General features: G+C 50.5%; 1 protein-coding gene across 6 annotated transcripts in view; it reads right to left on the bottom strand.

The window, feature by feature from the left end:
* TMEM164 (transmembrane protein 164) overlaps positions 1-15,992 on the bottom strand; it is a 247,134-nt gene that overhangs the window by 90,468 nt on the left and 140,674 nt on the right. For 4 of the 6 annotated variants that reach the window (XM_063083372.1, XM_063083368.1, XM_063083367.1 and 1 more), the window contains 2 exons: positions 11,401-11,501; positions 5,144-9,703 (listed from right to left, as the gene is read on the bottom strand). In XM_063083372.1, coding sequence (XP_062939442.1) covers positions 9,497-9,703; positions 11,401-11,501 — 308 coding nt within the window. In that variant the 3' untranslated portion in view covers positions 5,144-9,496. Of the gene's footprint in view, positions 1-5,143; positions 9,704-11,400; positions 11,502-15,992 lie in introns of those variants that run through there. The other 2 variants (XM_063083371.1, XM_063083370.1) reach the window with 1 other exon arrangement.

Genomic DNA, 15,992 nt, shown 5'->3' with positions numbered 1-15,992 from the left:
CTCTGTACTCCATCTATTCATCCATCTGTACCCCAACACCTGGCACCACTGACCTTGAATATCCCTCTTTAATAATTATAATTGCCAACATTTATTGAGTGCTTACTGTGAACTAAGAGCAATGTTATACACTTTTTAATAGCCGTATGGATTTCACATTTTACAGAATAAGAATCAGGTTCAATAAAGTTGTCACTTATCCAAGGCAACCTAGCTGAAAAGTGGCAAAGCCTTTATCCAAAGTCTGTCAACCTCGAGACTTAGCTTTTTACCATTCACTCTGTTGTCTTGATGAGATGATGACAATGATGGTGGTAGTGATGGTAGTGGTGGTGGTAGTGATGGTGTCTAACATTTACGGAAGCCGTGCTTACACTGTGCTGCCAAGCACTGTGCTGAGTGCCTTATGTGCCTTATCTATTCAATCCTCACATTAGCCCTATGAAGTAAGTACTATCATTATTACCATTTTATAGATGAGCACACTGTGCTCAGAGAAGTTAGATAACAATCTCCCTCAAATGCACAGAACCTGCTGAGTAAAAACTAGTAACTTTCACTATCACTGAAGACTTCGTTTTGACCATCTGCCATCTGTCTCTAATGCTGGAGATAGCAAAGGTGTAGGACTAGGTCTATCCTTGAAAATTGGTTGGTTTGGTTTTTGGAGTTCAAAATCCAGGGACTAAGCCTTGACACTATTTGGCCCTTTCTTTTACAAGAATACATAAGTCTGATGGCAATGTTCTCCTACAGGCAGGGCAGACTCTGCCCTTGGCTGTCCAGCCTTAGTTATTGTCTTTCTAGTCAGGGGAGGACTGCCCCCAGGCTTCTGGGTACACGACTAGGGCTCAGAAATAGCCACCTAATCGGCCTCATCAGCTTTGAAGGAGGCCACCGCAGGAGGGGCCTAAGTAGGCCAACACTTTAACCCAGTTACATGAGGGCAGCTGTAATCCGGGCTGATCATGTCTTGCTAAGCTCTCTGGAGGGGAAATGTCCAAAAGCTGCCTCCTGTGCCCAGGTATCCCTGGATCTCGCTGCAGACACTCCTTTCTCGTTCTGGAAGAGCTTGGTTTCAAGGGCCAAGTAGCTGCCAGGACTGAGAGAAGATTGGCAACAATTTCCAACTGCAATGAAATGCTCATGGCTAGGGTGGCTCTAAGCCAAAGTGCTGCTTTTCCTTGAAAGGCCCACTATATAACTCTTCTTCTACCTTGTTGGAGGAGGTGGGAAATCATTGTCTTCCTCTTTATGGGTCAGACAGACACATCAACCCACTGAGTTCAGGACAGGCTGGGCACCCCCTCACCCCTACTCCCACCAGCTCACCTCCCTTCTGGCAATGACCAACCCTAGTATTTCCCTGGGGAAGTAGGCTGAGCTGTCTGGCCAGGCTGTGGTTGGGAAATAAAGAAACCAGAGTAGTTGGGCTGGCTTGCCTTGCTCCCTCCCCTACTCTCTTTCTGGCTCTCTCCCTGTCATTTGGTATGGTGGGCTTTCTAATGCAGGTGCACTCTGCTTCCTCCCTCCCTCTCCTGTCCCACAAACCATCTGTCCCAATAGAAAGCTCAACAAAGTGTGCCCCCCTCTGGTCAGGAAACAAAAAGCTTGCCTGGCCTGTGTAGATGCTGGCAGGGAAGAAAGAGATGACAGAATGTTAGAATGAGGCTATATGCTAAAAGTGGTTATAAAATTTTCCAAAGAGTTTTTCTCTATCTGGAAGGTAACTTTCATGGGGGAAAAGGAAGAGGAATCCAAGTTAATAATTACAGTATTTCAATGACTCTAAGACACCTGAGATTGTAAGATGTCCATAATTTTATGAGCAGCTGAAAAAGGAAAAAAGTTGCTGATTAAACTGTGTCATGCCACTGATTGTAAGGTGCACCCCGATTTTAGAGATGTTAAAATGTGAAAAAAAATGTCTTGGAGTCAAAGAAATAGAAAAAAATATTCCTTAAACCTGAGGTATCACTGCTCCTACACACACACACACACACACACACACACACACACAAACCCCAACCACACAGGGCACATTAAGGCACAATGTGTGCATGCAGTGAAAACCCCAGTGAGCCACTGTCCTAGAGGTATCTTCTCAGCTCCAACATATTGGAAATCTGGAGTTATGTCCCAGAGTGTACAGGAAGGCCCCTTGGTTCTCAGCAGGCAGAATACTGGAGAGCCTTGGGTCTTTCTCAAAATGCAACAGCAAAGAGCTTGGAGTTCCTGGACACTAGGGAAGGAGCAGCTGAAGGCACAGCAAATGCAGGCAGGCGCCGCTTCTGCGGGTCCCTCAACTGGGGACGGGAGGGGCAGAAGCAAGCAGGAAGACTGGTGGCTGGAGCAGCAGTGGGGCTAAGAACAGGTTGGTGGACAAAACAGCTCTTCTGCTGGCCTTGTTACGTCGCAGAGATATGTCAATGAAGCATCCACCTTCATTGCTAAGACCTGCCTCATTGCAAAAAGCTAAGGCTACCAGCCAGCTGAGATGCAGAGGCTGCTGGCCCACAGGAAGTCAGCTGTGGAGGGCATCCATCAGCAACAGACGCAGCCTCTCCCTCCTGCCTCCCTAGGAGACTCTTAAAGCCCTTTGCCCAGCAGCTGAGACATCCCAGGTGTGTAATCCAGATGCTGGGCCAAATGCTGACTGTGGGAGGTGTGGGCACGAGCAGCAACAGAGTCCTTGACTTTGAACTAGGCCGGCCTTGACTGTTGCCAAGGTTAGCAAACCACAAGGTGTTTGAATAAACCATTGCATTTGTCAGACTGACATCTGTGTTCCTCCACTGGCCTTGGCAAACCAGGACAAGGGAAAAACTCACTGCGGGATCAGGCTGTAACCATCCCAAGCTGCTCCCTACCCCTAAGAAGGGTAGGTGACACATTCCATGGGCTGGTGGGTCTTTTGCCATGCAAACGCCAATTCTGTGTGGCCTGGAGAAGGAAAGGGTAACCCCAGTGGAGAAGAACAGTTACTAAAGATATAGAAATGCAGTGGGACACCTTGCCCAGCCCCTGCTCAGAGCTCTGGGGAAGGGTCAGGTGGAACAGTTACTACTGGTCTCAGTGCTCTTCTCTCACACTACCACTTCCTCATCCAGGACACCAACTACACAGCCCTGCAGAGAAGCAGGATGGTGCCCCTCAGCAAGGAGCTCAAGGTGCCTGGGCAAATGAAGGCAGCCCGGCCCCACGCAGAACTCACAAGACGAGCTCACATAGCCAAGAGTTCTCCTCAGGTAGCATTGGCACCTCCTACCATTTGTCAGCACTCAGGGACTTGTTCTCTGAGCACTTCTGATAGAACCAGTCTTGTGCCAGGGGCTGGGGTATAAATGACACTCCACCCTGCCCTCCACAAGCTCAACGTCTACAGAGGGAGGGAGCCCAGTCATGAATCACATCAGGAGGAGGGAGCAAAGCACACAGGTGCCTACCAAAGGCCGGGGCTCAGGGAAGAACAGAAAAGGGAGAGCGGGTAGCTGAGAAAAGAGCGCCAAGGAACAGCAAGCAAGGCAGCGCGAGATGGCAGGCATGAGAAAGTGGAGCACCACCTGGCTGGAGCACAGGGGCTGTGAACATGGTTCTTCAGGGAGTGTGGGGTGAGGAGCCGGGGCTGAAGATGTTTCCAGGGCCTGTGTGCCACATCAAGGAGCCTGAGCTTTATCTCTTGGGTCGGGGCCCCCAGGAGGTGATGTGCACTAGAAAAAGACTGCAGAAGGAAGTATAGAATAAATCAGAGATGGGCGGCAGGGGCACAGGCACTAGCCCAGGGGAGAGACAGCAATGGCCTTGGTCCTTGGCCTTTAGCTCTTTCTGAAAAGGAAGACAAAGAGAAAGACCACGGGACCGACTTTCCTCAGCTTTTCTCCACCACCCTCTTTCCACTCCCCTCCCCCTCCCCTTCCCCACCCAGGCCAGCTCTTGCCTGGCCCTGATGTCCTGGCCTCCCTTCCTCCTCTGCCTTTCAGCTGTTCTCTGAGGCTGCCCAAGGTCAGGCCTGCAGCAGCAGAAGAAAACACGACCTTGTCTCCTCTACCTCGTGCAGGCGTGGGTCACCCCTTTCTCTCTCTCTTGCCATCCACGTCATTGCCTAGCTCTCCCACTTTCCTAAGGGCTGAGGCTGCTGGGCAATGGTCTACCCAGCAACCCCAGCACACCAGAGAGGCAGCAGAGCCCAGGAGAGAGGAGAACCATGTGGGCTTTGGGGTCTCACAAAACTGCTGTCAAATCCCAGCTCCTCCATTTATTACTGAGCCTCAGTTTCTCCCTGCCAAACAGGGACAGCATTACCAGTGAGCTTACTGCACCTTTGTGGAGATTATCAGAGGTAGCAGGTACAGAGGGATTTAGTACCACACCTGGCATGCAGTTGTAGCTATTGCTTTGTAGATGGAGAACCTGGGGTGGCAAGAGAAGATATGACTTTCCCAAGCTGGTAGTTTTCTAGTCCAGGATTGTAGGTCCTGACTAATTCACAGCCTGGGTGCCCTACTACTGGCAGATGAGGAGACCCACCTGCACTGGGTGCCACTCTGGCTGTGTCCCATCTAGAAGTAGCAGCACTGGCAAAAGACTGAACAGGGCCTCTGTCTGGTATCAAGGTGGCCGGGCTAATCCCAATCACCATGGGCTGCTCAGTGGGGAGCCTTGGAAAAGCAGGTCCAGCTGCTTCCAAAGGGCGGGGTACCTTGTTCACACCTCCCCTTGGGACAGTCTGACCCGTGCTGGGCACAGTCTATGCTGAGCACTGCTGGCACAGAGCCAGCCCTCAGGAAGCTTGGGTTAAAAGGGCCTGCACGTGTTTAGTTTCAAAGCTGCCTACTCTAGCTCAGTTATCCAGCCTGGCCCTGAGCACCTTGGGGCCCAGAAAGCCCAGTAAACATCCCTGGCCAACAAGCCCTGCCAAGAGCAAAAGGCCTGCTGGGCTCCTGGCAACCTTGGCGGAAGTAAGCAGTGCGTGGGAATTTGAAGCCATCCAGCCACACGGCACCCAGGGCACAGCTGTGCTGAGAGAGCCTGGCTGCACTTTGGGGGTCCTCCAGGCGTGAAGGGCCAGTGGCCCCTTTTGTCTACTTTTCAAAGCAGAAGGCCTTCTGAGAGGGTTCTTGGAAGCAAGGCCAAGACTCCTAGGTTCTCATAAATCCTTTAATACCAGTAAATGAGGAAAATACTGTAACATTAAGTCCCATGGTGAGAGTTTCTTTTCATTCAGGGATCTTCAATAACAGAAACACCTGAGACTAAAATTCAGAATGCTACCTACACAAAGTAATGACCATTTATTTCCAAAGGTGACTGCAGAAACCATTTTGGTACAATCAAAAGGTTTTACAAAACAGAGAAAACACATTACAAAACGCCCCAAGAGGTGAGCAAACTGGCAGGGACACAGCACCCAAGAACCAGCCTGATGGGAACACTCACCCTGCTGCTGTTTAGGGGCTGACAGACTGGTTCTAAAGAGAGCCACCGTGGGGAGGGGGGTCTGTCCAGCTTGGGAACCAGGAAGGACAGGGGTGGGGTAAGAGGGGCAGAGGCATTGCCAATTTCCTGGCAGAAGTGATTAGAGATCAGCCTATCGTTTTCTCTTCTCTACCCTAACACCGATATAAATGAAGAATTCTTAAAAAAGAAACACAAAATCGACACCCAAAGAAAGCAAGAATTGTCCAAACAACAGCTTTGTTTAAAATGACTTGTTTTTTGTTTTTCGTGGGGTTTTGTCTGTTTCGTGCCATGAGTAGCAAACCAGTGTACAAGAATGTCACAGACAAGAGCAACAACAAGCGACTCGGTTTTCCTGAGCACAAATGAGCTCACTCTATATACACAAGGGGAAGGCGCGCTCCCTCTCACGGACTCTGCCCGCTTCTGACAGGCAGAGCGGCCGGTGGGGGAGGCCCCTTCCCAGTCCAGGGCCTTGCCAAGGAGCCTGCTACGGCCTATGGGGAGCCCTCCTGGATGCCTGCTCCTCATTGACCAGAACCAGCACCAGTGTCTTGTCCTACAGTGTCAAACGTGACCCTGTATTCTTCTCCCCTAGCTCCCCTTCAGTAGAAACCATGAAGAAAATCCTCTTCTGAAGAGGACAGATGACTGTGGGTCAACACCTACAAATCCAGGGAAGTCTTTCTGGCAGAGGGAGGGGGAGAAAGGGCCCTTCTGCTGCCCCTAGGGCACCGCCTGGCCCCGACACCAGTGCACCTGCTGACAACTTGCTATCCGTGCGGAGCTGCGCCCACTTCACAAAACACTCAGTCATCAATGATCATGAGTATCCAAACCCTAACAAAGGCTACGGCAAAAGGATGATCTGACAGCTGGATGAGGTACTGCACGGTAAAGTGTGCCGGTCGCCCCGGTGAGCCTGACGACCTTGCAAGCAGCTTCTGTGAATGCTATGAAGTCTGGGGAGAAAGAGACAATGCTGACTCAGGGACACTGAGTCTGTGGCTTCCGAACCCTGCAATGCCCTCACCAGCAGACAGAGAAACCGGTCTCTGTGCCTCTGGGAGGAAGATGGGCCAGATCGTCTTTGGTATACAAAGCCAAATGCTGGGGGCAGGGAGGACCATAAGCAGGTATGACTGTCTCTGCTCTTCAGGGCGGATGCCACAAGTTGGCCAGCTCAACAGGCTGCTCTCATTGGCCCAGATCCTTGGCCAAGGCAACCTGGGAAGTTGAGGAAGCACTCTTTTCCCCACCTGGGGCTGTTTTAAAGGAAAGCGTCCACTTCTACAAACATTCTCTCCCACACGCACGGAGCTCCCACAAGCTGGCAGACAGCATATGGAAACTTGGCTGGCGTGACTGGGGAACTGCCTTGGCACCGACAGGAAAGCCCTGAGGAGGAGCTGGGAAGCCAGGCCCAATGGTCACTGGGTGTGCAAACTGCAACTTCTCCCTTTTGCCAGCACCAAAGCTGGGGCAGAAGCAGGTTGGCTGCTGGGCAGGCATGGGGGCCACCCCGAGGTGGGCTGCCGTGGCTGTGGCCAGGTTACCTCTCTCCACCTGGGCCCAGACCATTTCAGATGCCTGCTGCTCCCTAACACCCCAAATATGGACCATGACTCCCCGTGGAGCCTGTGCACTGGGTCTACTATCTGTACATGTTTTGGAGCCAATCTGGCCCCCAGAAGCCTTGCATCTCCCCTTCACGTCACCCTTCCCCTAACAGGCGTATCTGTCTCTGGCCAGGCCACGCACATGGCTTTCACCTTCTTTTCTCCTTCTGAGCACCACAAAGTACCCGCCAGAACGGGGTGCTGAGCTGTAGCCAGGACAAAGGCAAGCTTTTGGAGGTGTGCCAATGTAAAGAAATCTTGAGTCGACTGGCAGCCTGTGCCATGCCACAGAGACAGGGAGGAAGGGAGGGCCTACGCAGTCACACTACTGTGGCATTCCAGAGCTGGTCCCCCACTGAGGCATAGATCCTCTGCCTGCAGCAACTCCACATTCCTGTAGGGAATAGGCCAGGCAGGCCCCCAGGGGCTCCTCCCAACCTCTCCTCTTATAAAGAAGCCAAGGGGCACTGAGGCCTTGCCCATTTCCTCACCAGCCATTCTGACATGCAGCAGGTTGATGGCAGCCAGGGCAAATCCAGCCACTCAGGAGGTGCCTCTTCTGCAAGGCAACCCTGGAGGGAGAGGCACTAAGAAAAGCTTGGCCCAGCCCTCAAAGATGGCAGAAAACAAAGGTGACACATCACAAGGAGTTCAGGGGAAAGAACAGCACTCGCTGATCTCCCCTCCTACTCCCCATGCCCTGGCGACTGGTCGCCTCAATGCCAGCAGGCCTCTGTGGAAGGACAGGCACTCCCAGGATTGCTTCCCTGGGTCTCAGCTAACTCAAAGAGACTCTCCTGCATTCTGCTGCCCCTTGTAAGTGCATCCACTAACATCATGACCACCAAGTCACCTGAAGCTCAATCTAGGTCCAATACGGTCAAACCTGAAATACTGGAACTGGCCCAGGGCAACTGGATTGCCTCGAGTGGGAGAAGGGAGGGGAAGCTCATCAGAGGAAGTCACTGAATGATCTTTTCTGTTCTTAAGCAAATCTGTCCCTAGTAGGAGTCCACAAGGAGTCAGCAAATGCCCAGCCATGGCTTCCCTTCTTGAGGTCCATGTGTGACTGAGCTCAAGTCTTTCAAGCAGAGCTTGTCCTTTCGGGGCCTTGGACTTCCACCCATGGGGACCTGATTCCTTGGCTGCTCCCTTTCAACCTAGACATGGGCTTTGGGGATGGGCAGGGTGAGGAGTGTGTGACTTCTGCCCCCCCCCCCGCCCCCACCACATTTAAAAATTTAGCACTGAGTCTGGCTGCACTGAAGTAATCTAGCCCTAGGGAAACCAAAGCTGGCAGGAGATGTATCCTCCCAAACCCAGGATGCTTCCATACACTGTAAAACCAAGAAATGGATCTATAAGAGCCTTTCCAGAAATGAGCCTTGATACAAAGATTCTCCAAAGTCAAACATCCAAAAACAAACAAACAATCCAACTCCAGCTCATTCTTTCCTGAAGGTGCCTTTGAGGAGGGAGGTGAGAGAGAGACAGAATGAGAACCCGTTCAAGGGGTACTCAAAATTAAAATGGTATCTGTTATCAACATTAAACTAAAATGGAGTGTACGATTCAAATCACAGTTTGCTCAAGTTACCACTTCTGTTGGTTAATTTCTGGGCTTACTTCTGATTGATGGATCAGTCAGTTCTCAGATCTCATGGGCAGAAAGCACAGAGGGTCCTGCCTAGCACTGTGTGCCTCCTAACCCTCTTGGCTCTGCATTTGCCATCACACTAGCTCTCCGACCCCTTCAATGGAATCTAGCCCCCAGACTGGTTAGCGCTCCCACCTCCCCCTTGGGCAGCATCCTAGAGGGAGTGGCCAGTTGGCTGCTTGCTCTGAGTCATGGGACACCGGTGGGAAGAATCTGGTCAGTTCTATTGGGGCCACAAGTTTGGAAATCCCTCAGCTTTGGGCTTGCTGCTGGTATAGAAACAAGGCCTCAGTCCCCTTAGGGAGGGGGTGTGCTGGAGATGACAGGGGATCCCAGCCTAAGCCTGGAGGTCCCTGGCAGTGGAGAAATGAAACACATCCCAAGCTCACTGCTTCAATGCCGAAAGAACTACTGCTTGCCATTCCCTTTCTCCTCAACCAGCTGTTGTTAAAGCACCAACAAGCAGAATAAAAGAGCCATCAACTACCATCTCCCCATGTAAGGCCACTAGGAGCACGAAGAAAGAGCAAAAGGGAAGGAGGAAAAATCCAGCCCCCAGCACTACACCCCAAGCTCGAGGAGACACCCTGGGGAGAAGAGCTGGGGAAGGAAGAGGGGTGGAAGAAAGGGACAGAGAGGAGGATAAACGAAATACACCAAACAGCCTACTGCCCTCTCCCATGATTCCATCAAGAACTGGGTGTTCTCCAAGTCAAGTCAGGACCTGCTTCCTCAGGGGGGGGAAAAAAAAAAACAAGCACCTTCAGTCTATTTTCTTGGCTGGAAGCCGGAGCCAATCCAGCAGATATTTACACAAGGGCCCAGCCACGTATGAGAACAGGATGACCAGCTTCCCGTGGGTCATGGTCATGAGAGTCTGGTGTCCCGAGGCCCAGATGCGATACCAGGGGCCGTAGAATGGGTCTGAGATGGCCGGACACAGCATGTTGTTCAAATTCACTTCGGTGACCTGCAGGGACAAGGGAGGTAGAGTGAGCGTTCACCATCCTTAGGCTTTCTCTGGCTTCTGCCAGTTCAGCCATCTCTACTTATTGGGGGACTAGACAAGGAGGGATTGACCAATCCCCGCCTGTTCATAAAGGAACTTCTCTCCCCTGGGTTTTCTGAATGCGTCAAGATTAGAGCCCTCTGGAGGTGATGGGGAAAGGCTGTCCACGGAAAAGCTATTCAGTTTTGCTTAGAGGCTCACCTCGCAGTTGGGCCCAGAGCCCAGTGCCATTCCTAAGCATCTACTATGTGAATAGTCCCTGGAGACGTGGTATGGGATAAAAGAGCAGTCAACAGTATGGTCCTGCCTCCACGTAACTGGGAACCAATCAAGTGGGGGTCATCGGTTTACTATATCTAACCTCAAACCAGATGGTGCTCACTGAGTTTTACACACCATGAGGAGGTCTGAGGAGCATACAGAATGGGGGCTGAATCCTCAGAGAAGATTCACGAGGGTGTGGTACTTGTATGGACTCATGGAAGATGGATGGGGGTTATGGAGAGGGATGGAGTGAGCAGAGCCTTCCTTGTAGGAGGCGTGGCCTGAGCATGGTATGTATGGTGACATGAGCACGCTGATGGCTCTGGAATCAAGGATCCCAGTGCAGAACAGCAACAGGCAAGGGCGTGAAGGTCGTAGTGCTTCGTCCGGCGAGCATGGGAAGCATTCACACTGTTGGCTGACCACTTCCCCCTGCCCCCCTCCCCCGGCAAACCAGAACAGAGCCATACACCGGGGTGGTGCCAAAAAAGTGACTACTTCTACAAAGGCACTGGGGACATCGATTACACGCCCTAGTCAGGCTACATCACATGAGGCTCCACATGGCTAATGCTACAGTAATGCCGTTCACACACAAACCCAGACATGCCACTCCTGCCCCAAGGACAGCCACGGCACCTGTCTTCCAAAGCCCGTTCACATTAAAGACAAGTCCTCACCACCTCTCAAGGTGGTTGGGGCTGTTATGCCACATCACAGAGAGGTGGAGAACTCTCTGCCCTCAAGCATGAGGTGACTCACTCAGATCAGTGGCAGCGCCAGGGCTTGAACTGGAGTCTCCTGACCCCCATCCCCAGCCTCAAGCTCTTCCTACTCACCCTGCCACCAATACACACCCTGCGCTCAGCAATCTTGGGCTCTGGATAACTCAACTAAGTCCAACCATTCTCCAACTCCAGGCAGTTCTGAACACCCCAGAATGCCATGGGGGCTCCCAACACAGTACTTCCCCTGGCCACACAGCTCATGGCAGAGCCTGCTAAAGGGCCTGGGAGCAGGCCCAGATTGGACCCAAGGTCAGAAGCCTCCCCCAGGCACAGGGCCAGGGTTAGGGTCCTGCCTCCCCATGTAGTCCAGAGCGAACCACTTTCCAGTTGCAGCTCACTGTTTGCGACCCACATGGCCATGAGTGAAGGGCATCCTTGCCTCCCCAAGGTTGAAAGAAACAGTCATTAATGAAGGATTCAGAAAACTCTTTGGAGAGGCCAAGGCTGTGGATCATAAATCAGCAACCCAGACACAACAATCTGACATCCTGGCCTTTAGCATCTTGTATTTTCAAGACAAAACAATACACCAGCGCCAACCCAGATTATCAAGATTTATGGAGAACTCCAAACAGAGGGGATAGAAGGGGATATAACCACACTTACCAGGCCGAGGATCTGCAAGATGCTGAAGTGATAAAAGAACATGAGGCCAGTTGAGAGAAGAGCCCACCGGAAACTGCTGAGGGGCTCTGGGGTGTAAGCACCTGGAGGAAGAGGGGAGATGGTGAGATGGCAGGAACGGTGACCAGCTCTTCGCCTTTTCCCCATGAGGGTGCAGGTACTGAGGTCACAGTTGCTGCCTGCTGATCAGTGACAGCTACTCAAGACACGGCCCCGCTTGATTAGCTGGGTACTCAAATCAGACCCTTCCTGATCTCTGTTCTGCCACTTAATGCTGAGGCCATTACAGAGAGAGGACTTTTTGCTTATTATGAAAGCAGTACATGCTCATGAAAGGAAATTTGGAAAATGTTAAAAAGTAGAAACAAGATGGAGACAAAGAAGAAAAACAGCACTGCTACCATATCGGGGTGTCTCCTTGGTCACTTTCTCTATGTCTCAGGACTTTCTTTGCTTAGTTAGCAATTTGAATCTTACTGTATATATAACTGTATAGCCTTCGTTTCAACATTTATTTTCTCATGTTTCTAAAAAGAAATGTCATTGGGAAGTATGGTGTGGTGGTTGAGAATGCTAACTTTGAAGTCAGGTGGATATGAGTTCAAATCTTGAATCTACCCCCTGCTGGCTGTGCAACCATGGAGAAATTGTTTCAACTGCCTGAATCTCGGTTGACCTGCCTGTAAAATGGTGATAATGCAATTGCTGTGAGGAGTAAATGAAACGACATACTGAAAGCTCTTAGCTTGGTCTGGTACAATTTAAGTGTTCAACGAGTGTTAGATGCTGTCATTATTCAAATAATTGAAGAATGTGCCATAACTGATGGTTGTGCCATTTCCCAACTACTGGACAACTCCCTCCCCCAAGAACACCAAAAATGGTACATGTTCCCTCCGTCACTGCTAGGAACTACCATCCCCTCAGGCTTGAATGTGTTCCAGAATTTGCAGAGCAGGGGCATGGTTTATAGCATGTTGCGAGTGTCACCTGAATGGGGACTCAGAAGGGGGTGCTTGAGAATGAAAGGGACCTGGAACCCTGCACCCCAAGCAAGTAGAGGTGACACCATATCCTGGAGTAGTATTTTCCCAAGTCAGTCTTCCACTGATTTATCCATTCATTCAACAGTTATTAGGCACCTAGTATATTCCAAGCCCTGTGCAAAGCATTGGGGATAGGAAGATAAAGAAGACAGGATCCCCACAGTCTCAGATTCACAGTCAGTAACTACAACACAGTGTGGTTAGTGGGATGTCTGAGGTCTGTGCCACCTATTACAGGAGGACAAAAACTTAGCCTTGTGGGAGAGGCGGATGAGGTATGCTTCTTGGTAGAGGGAGCATTGGAGCAGAGTCCTGAAGGACAAATAGGACTTAAGGAGGGGCCGCGCATTCCAAAGCAGTAGTCTGCAAAGTGGCAGACATGACTGAGGCCATTCAGAGAAGTATGGGGAAGACTTCAGTGGGGCCACGGGGGAGAATGTGATGGGGCAGTGAACAGGGGTAAGACTCAGAGGCTGGTCTGCTACAGGCTGGGCCACATAGGAGCCATGCTGAAGGTATTGGGCTTTACACTGTGCAGCAGGGTCATGAGCACAAATGCCTCAAGTCTCAGAGAGGTGACCAGGGCCTAAAAGACATTTGGGGATGTTGCAGACTGGCAAACTGGAAAGCTCACACTCCTCCTAAAGAGGGCAACCACCACTCAGCTCCATCCAATTGCTGCACTGCAGGAATGTGGGCCCAGAGTTGCCAGTTCTCTCACTTTTGCAAGAGAAGCCAGAAATATGAATTTTTATGTGGAATTTCCTGATTTTTAAATGTTGGCAACTAATTCAAAATGTTTGAAGAATGCTCAATGGACCAAACAAAACATGTCTTCTGGATGTATTTCAGCCCCTGGGTGGCCAGCGCACTGGAAGGCCTGAGGCAGGAAAGTGATGTGATCACGTGTGCAGAAGATCCCCCAACCAGCATGCGGGGGATGGACTGGAGCAGAGAGTCGAGGCAGGCAGACTGCTTAAGGAGACTGCTTCTGGAACCCGAGGAGAGAGGAGGATGGCCTTGGAAGGTAATAGCAGTGGGGTTCAAGAAAAGTGGAGGATAAAGTCACCAGGACCTGGTAGAAGACTGGATGTTGGGGGTAAGGGAGAGGAAGGATCTTGGAAGACACCCAGGGTTCTAGCCTGAGCATCACTGGGTGGATGGCGCCATTTATTGCAATGGAGAAGAGAGGAAAAGGCAGACTGGGGCAGAGGGTAGGGACATAATGAGGCCAATTTCAGACGTGTTGAATTGAGGTGTCTGTGGCATATCCAAGTGGAAATGTCATTTAGGGTCACATAGTAAAGGGTAAGAGTGTAGGTACTGGAGCCCAGCTGGTGGAGGTTTTCAAATCCTGCCCCCATCACTTATCACCTTCAGGGCCTTGGACAAATCTCAGTATATCCTGAACTCAGTTCTACTCATCTATAAAATGGGGTGGCATTGCCTAAGGTTGCTGGATATGTGAGATGAGATAATGTGTCATAATTCTAGTACTGGGATTCTAATACATAATTCTAGTACTGGGATTTCACAGGTGCAAATTATTTTTATTCTTATCTGAGTCACAAAGTCAGTGAAGAGGATGGGGCCAAGGATACAGACATCGGCATCAGCAGCACATGGTAGTGACTGAAGTCATGGGAGCACCGAGACTGAGAGAGGCGGTCTGCCTCCGGCCTCAGAGCAGCAGCTAAGCACCTGCTGGTTTTCCAGGTCCCCTCCCTCCCCTCTAGGCCCCCAGAAGCCAGACTGACAACATGGCACCCAGTTCACACTCATCCCACACAGTGCTTGGTTTGGGGAATGCACTGAATGATACATTCAGGGTTTGTGCACTTTCCTGTCTGCGGGACAAGAGTGAACTGTTGTCACCCTGGCTGCTGGGGGCCTATAGGGGATGAGGGGACCTGGAGAACTGACAGGTGCTTAGCTGCCACTCATCCTGCCACTGAGCCCACGGCCACGTTCCCAGGTGTCCCCCCACCCCGTGCCTCTGCTCGGCTCCCCCTAGTGGCAGCTGGGCAGCAGTGACAGGCCCTGGGTGCCGGGTGGTGGCTGCAGGAAAGGAACTGAGTGTACATGTGGGGAGGGAAGAGAGAGTCCTCAGCCAGGAGGCAGCTTGGCAGCCAGTCCTGGGGGAAGCTGGGATGTTCCACTGCTGGGCAGCGCTCCCTGCATCAGGGCGCTCCCCTGACCCCCTCCTGCCCTATGCTATGGGGGAAAAGGAACACTCAGATACTATGGCGGTGGGAACACATTTCCCAGTACTCTCACTTCCCCTTGCCCAACCCCCCACTTTAGTACCATTCATTCTGTGTTGCCTCATCTGTCCAGACCAGACTGTTAGTTCTCTGAGGGAGGGGGTTGTTTCTGAATCACCTCTTCACTTCCAGCACCTGGTCCACAGGAGGCACTCAAAAAATAATCACTGCACAGGCAAATGAATGGTGCAGACTTTCTGGACAATCATAACAGTATAACCCTTTGGCTCAATAATACTACTTTGAAGACCACCATCAAATACCTAAAAACCCCAATAAACCGCCCTTATTTGCAAAAAGATATTTATAGCTGTGCTATTTATAATATTGAGAAACTGGAAACAAACTAAAAGGACAGATAAGTAAACTATGGTACCTCAATATTGTGTATCTGTGTGAAAAGTCCATTGCTAGTAATGGCAAGTGCAAAAGACAGGACACCAAGCAGCACCCAGATGATAGAAAATCCAGCTTTGTAGCTTAAAAACAAAGTCCTTGGGGTCAGACAGCCATGGGTTTGAATCCTGGCTCTGGTAGTAACAACAGGAGTGACCCTGGGCAAATTCTGCTGCCCCTCTGAGCTGGTTTTCCTGTGTGCAGCCTGGAGGACATCTACTTCTCAGGGCTGGTGAGTGGAATAAGAGAGATATGAAAGTGTATATGACAGCTAGCCTGGCGTGCAGATGACATCTGCTATTTTTATCATGGTGACCATAGCCAACCAAAATCTCATAAAAGACTGGAAGAAGATGGGGAGTCTTGTAAAGAGGTGATCTTCTCTATGAAGGAGGACTTTGACTGTGGTTTCCACTGCCCTTTCATTGCTGTTGGTTGTTTTCATTGCAAAGATGATAAAATATTCAATTTCTTTGAAAAATAAAGAAGGAAAAAAAAAAAAAAGAAAGCATCCTGTAGACAGATGACCCAATCTACATAGATATATGCAAACTGTATGCAAACACACACTGTTCTCTTCTCTATATACCTGGATGTGGCCCCTGTGATAATCCCAGTGAAAAACCAGTTTTCTTCTAAAAGAAAATAGAAACTGAAGTGATTTCAGAAAAATTAAAGACATAAAACTTTTTTTCTACTTTAAGAAAAAATGTGACATTTTTTTGCTAGCATCTTCTATCCCAGGAGGATAGAAGCATGTCAGTTCTAAAGGTGGGGGAAACCAAGATAAGAGCTCTTTTTAAAAAATCTATTTCTGCCAGAAAAGAAGCTTTATGAGTCCTGGGAAAGAAGTCAATTGCCGCACCAG

The sequence above is a fragment of the Cynocephalus volans genome, chromosome X (assembly GCF_027409185.1).
Source record: "Cynocephalus volans isolate mCynVol1 chromosome X, mCynVol1.pri, whole genome shotgun sequence".
Taxonomy (NCBI): domain Eukaryota; kingdom Metazoa; phylum Chordata; class Mammalia; order Dermoptera; family Cynocephalidae; genus Cynocephalus; species Cynocephalus volans.
Note: the sequence above shows the minus strand (reverse complement) of the source record. Positions and strands in the feature narration are given on the sequence as shown.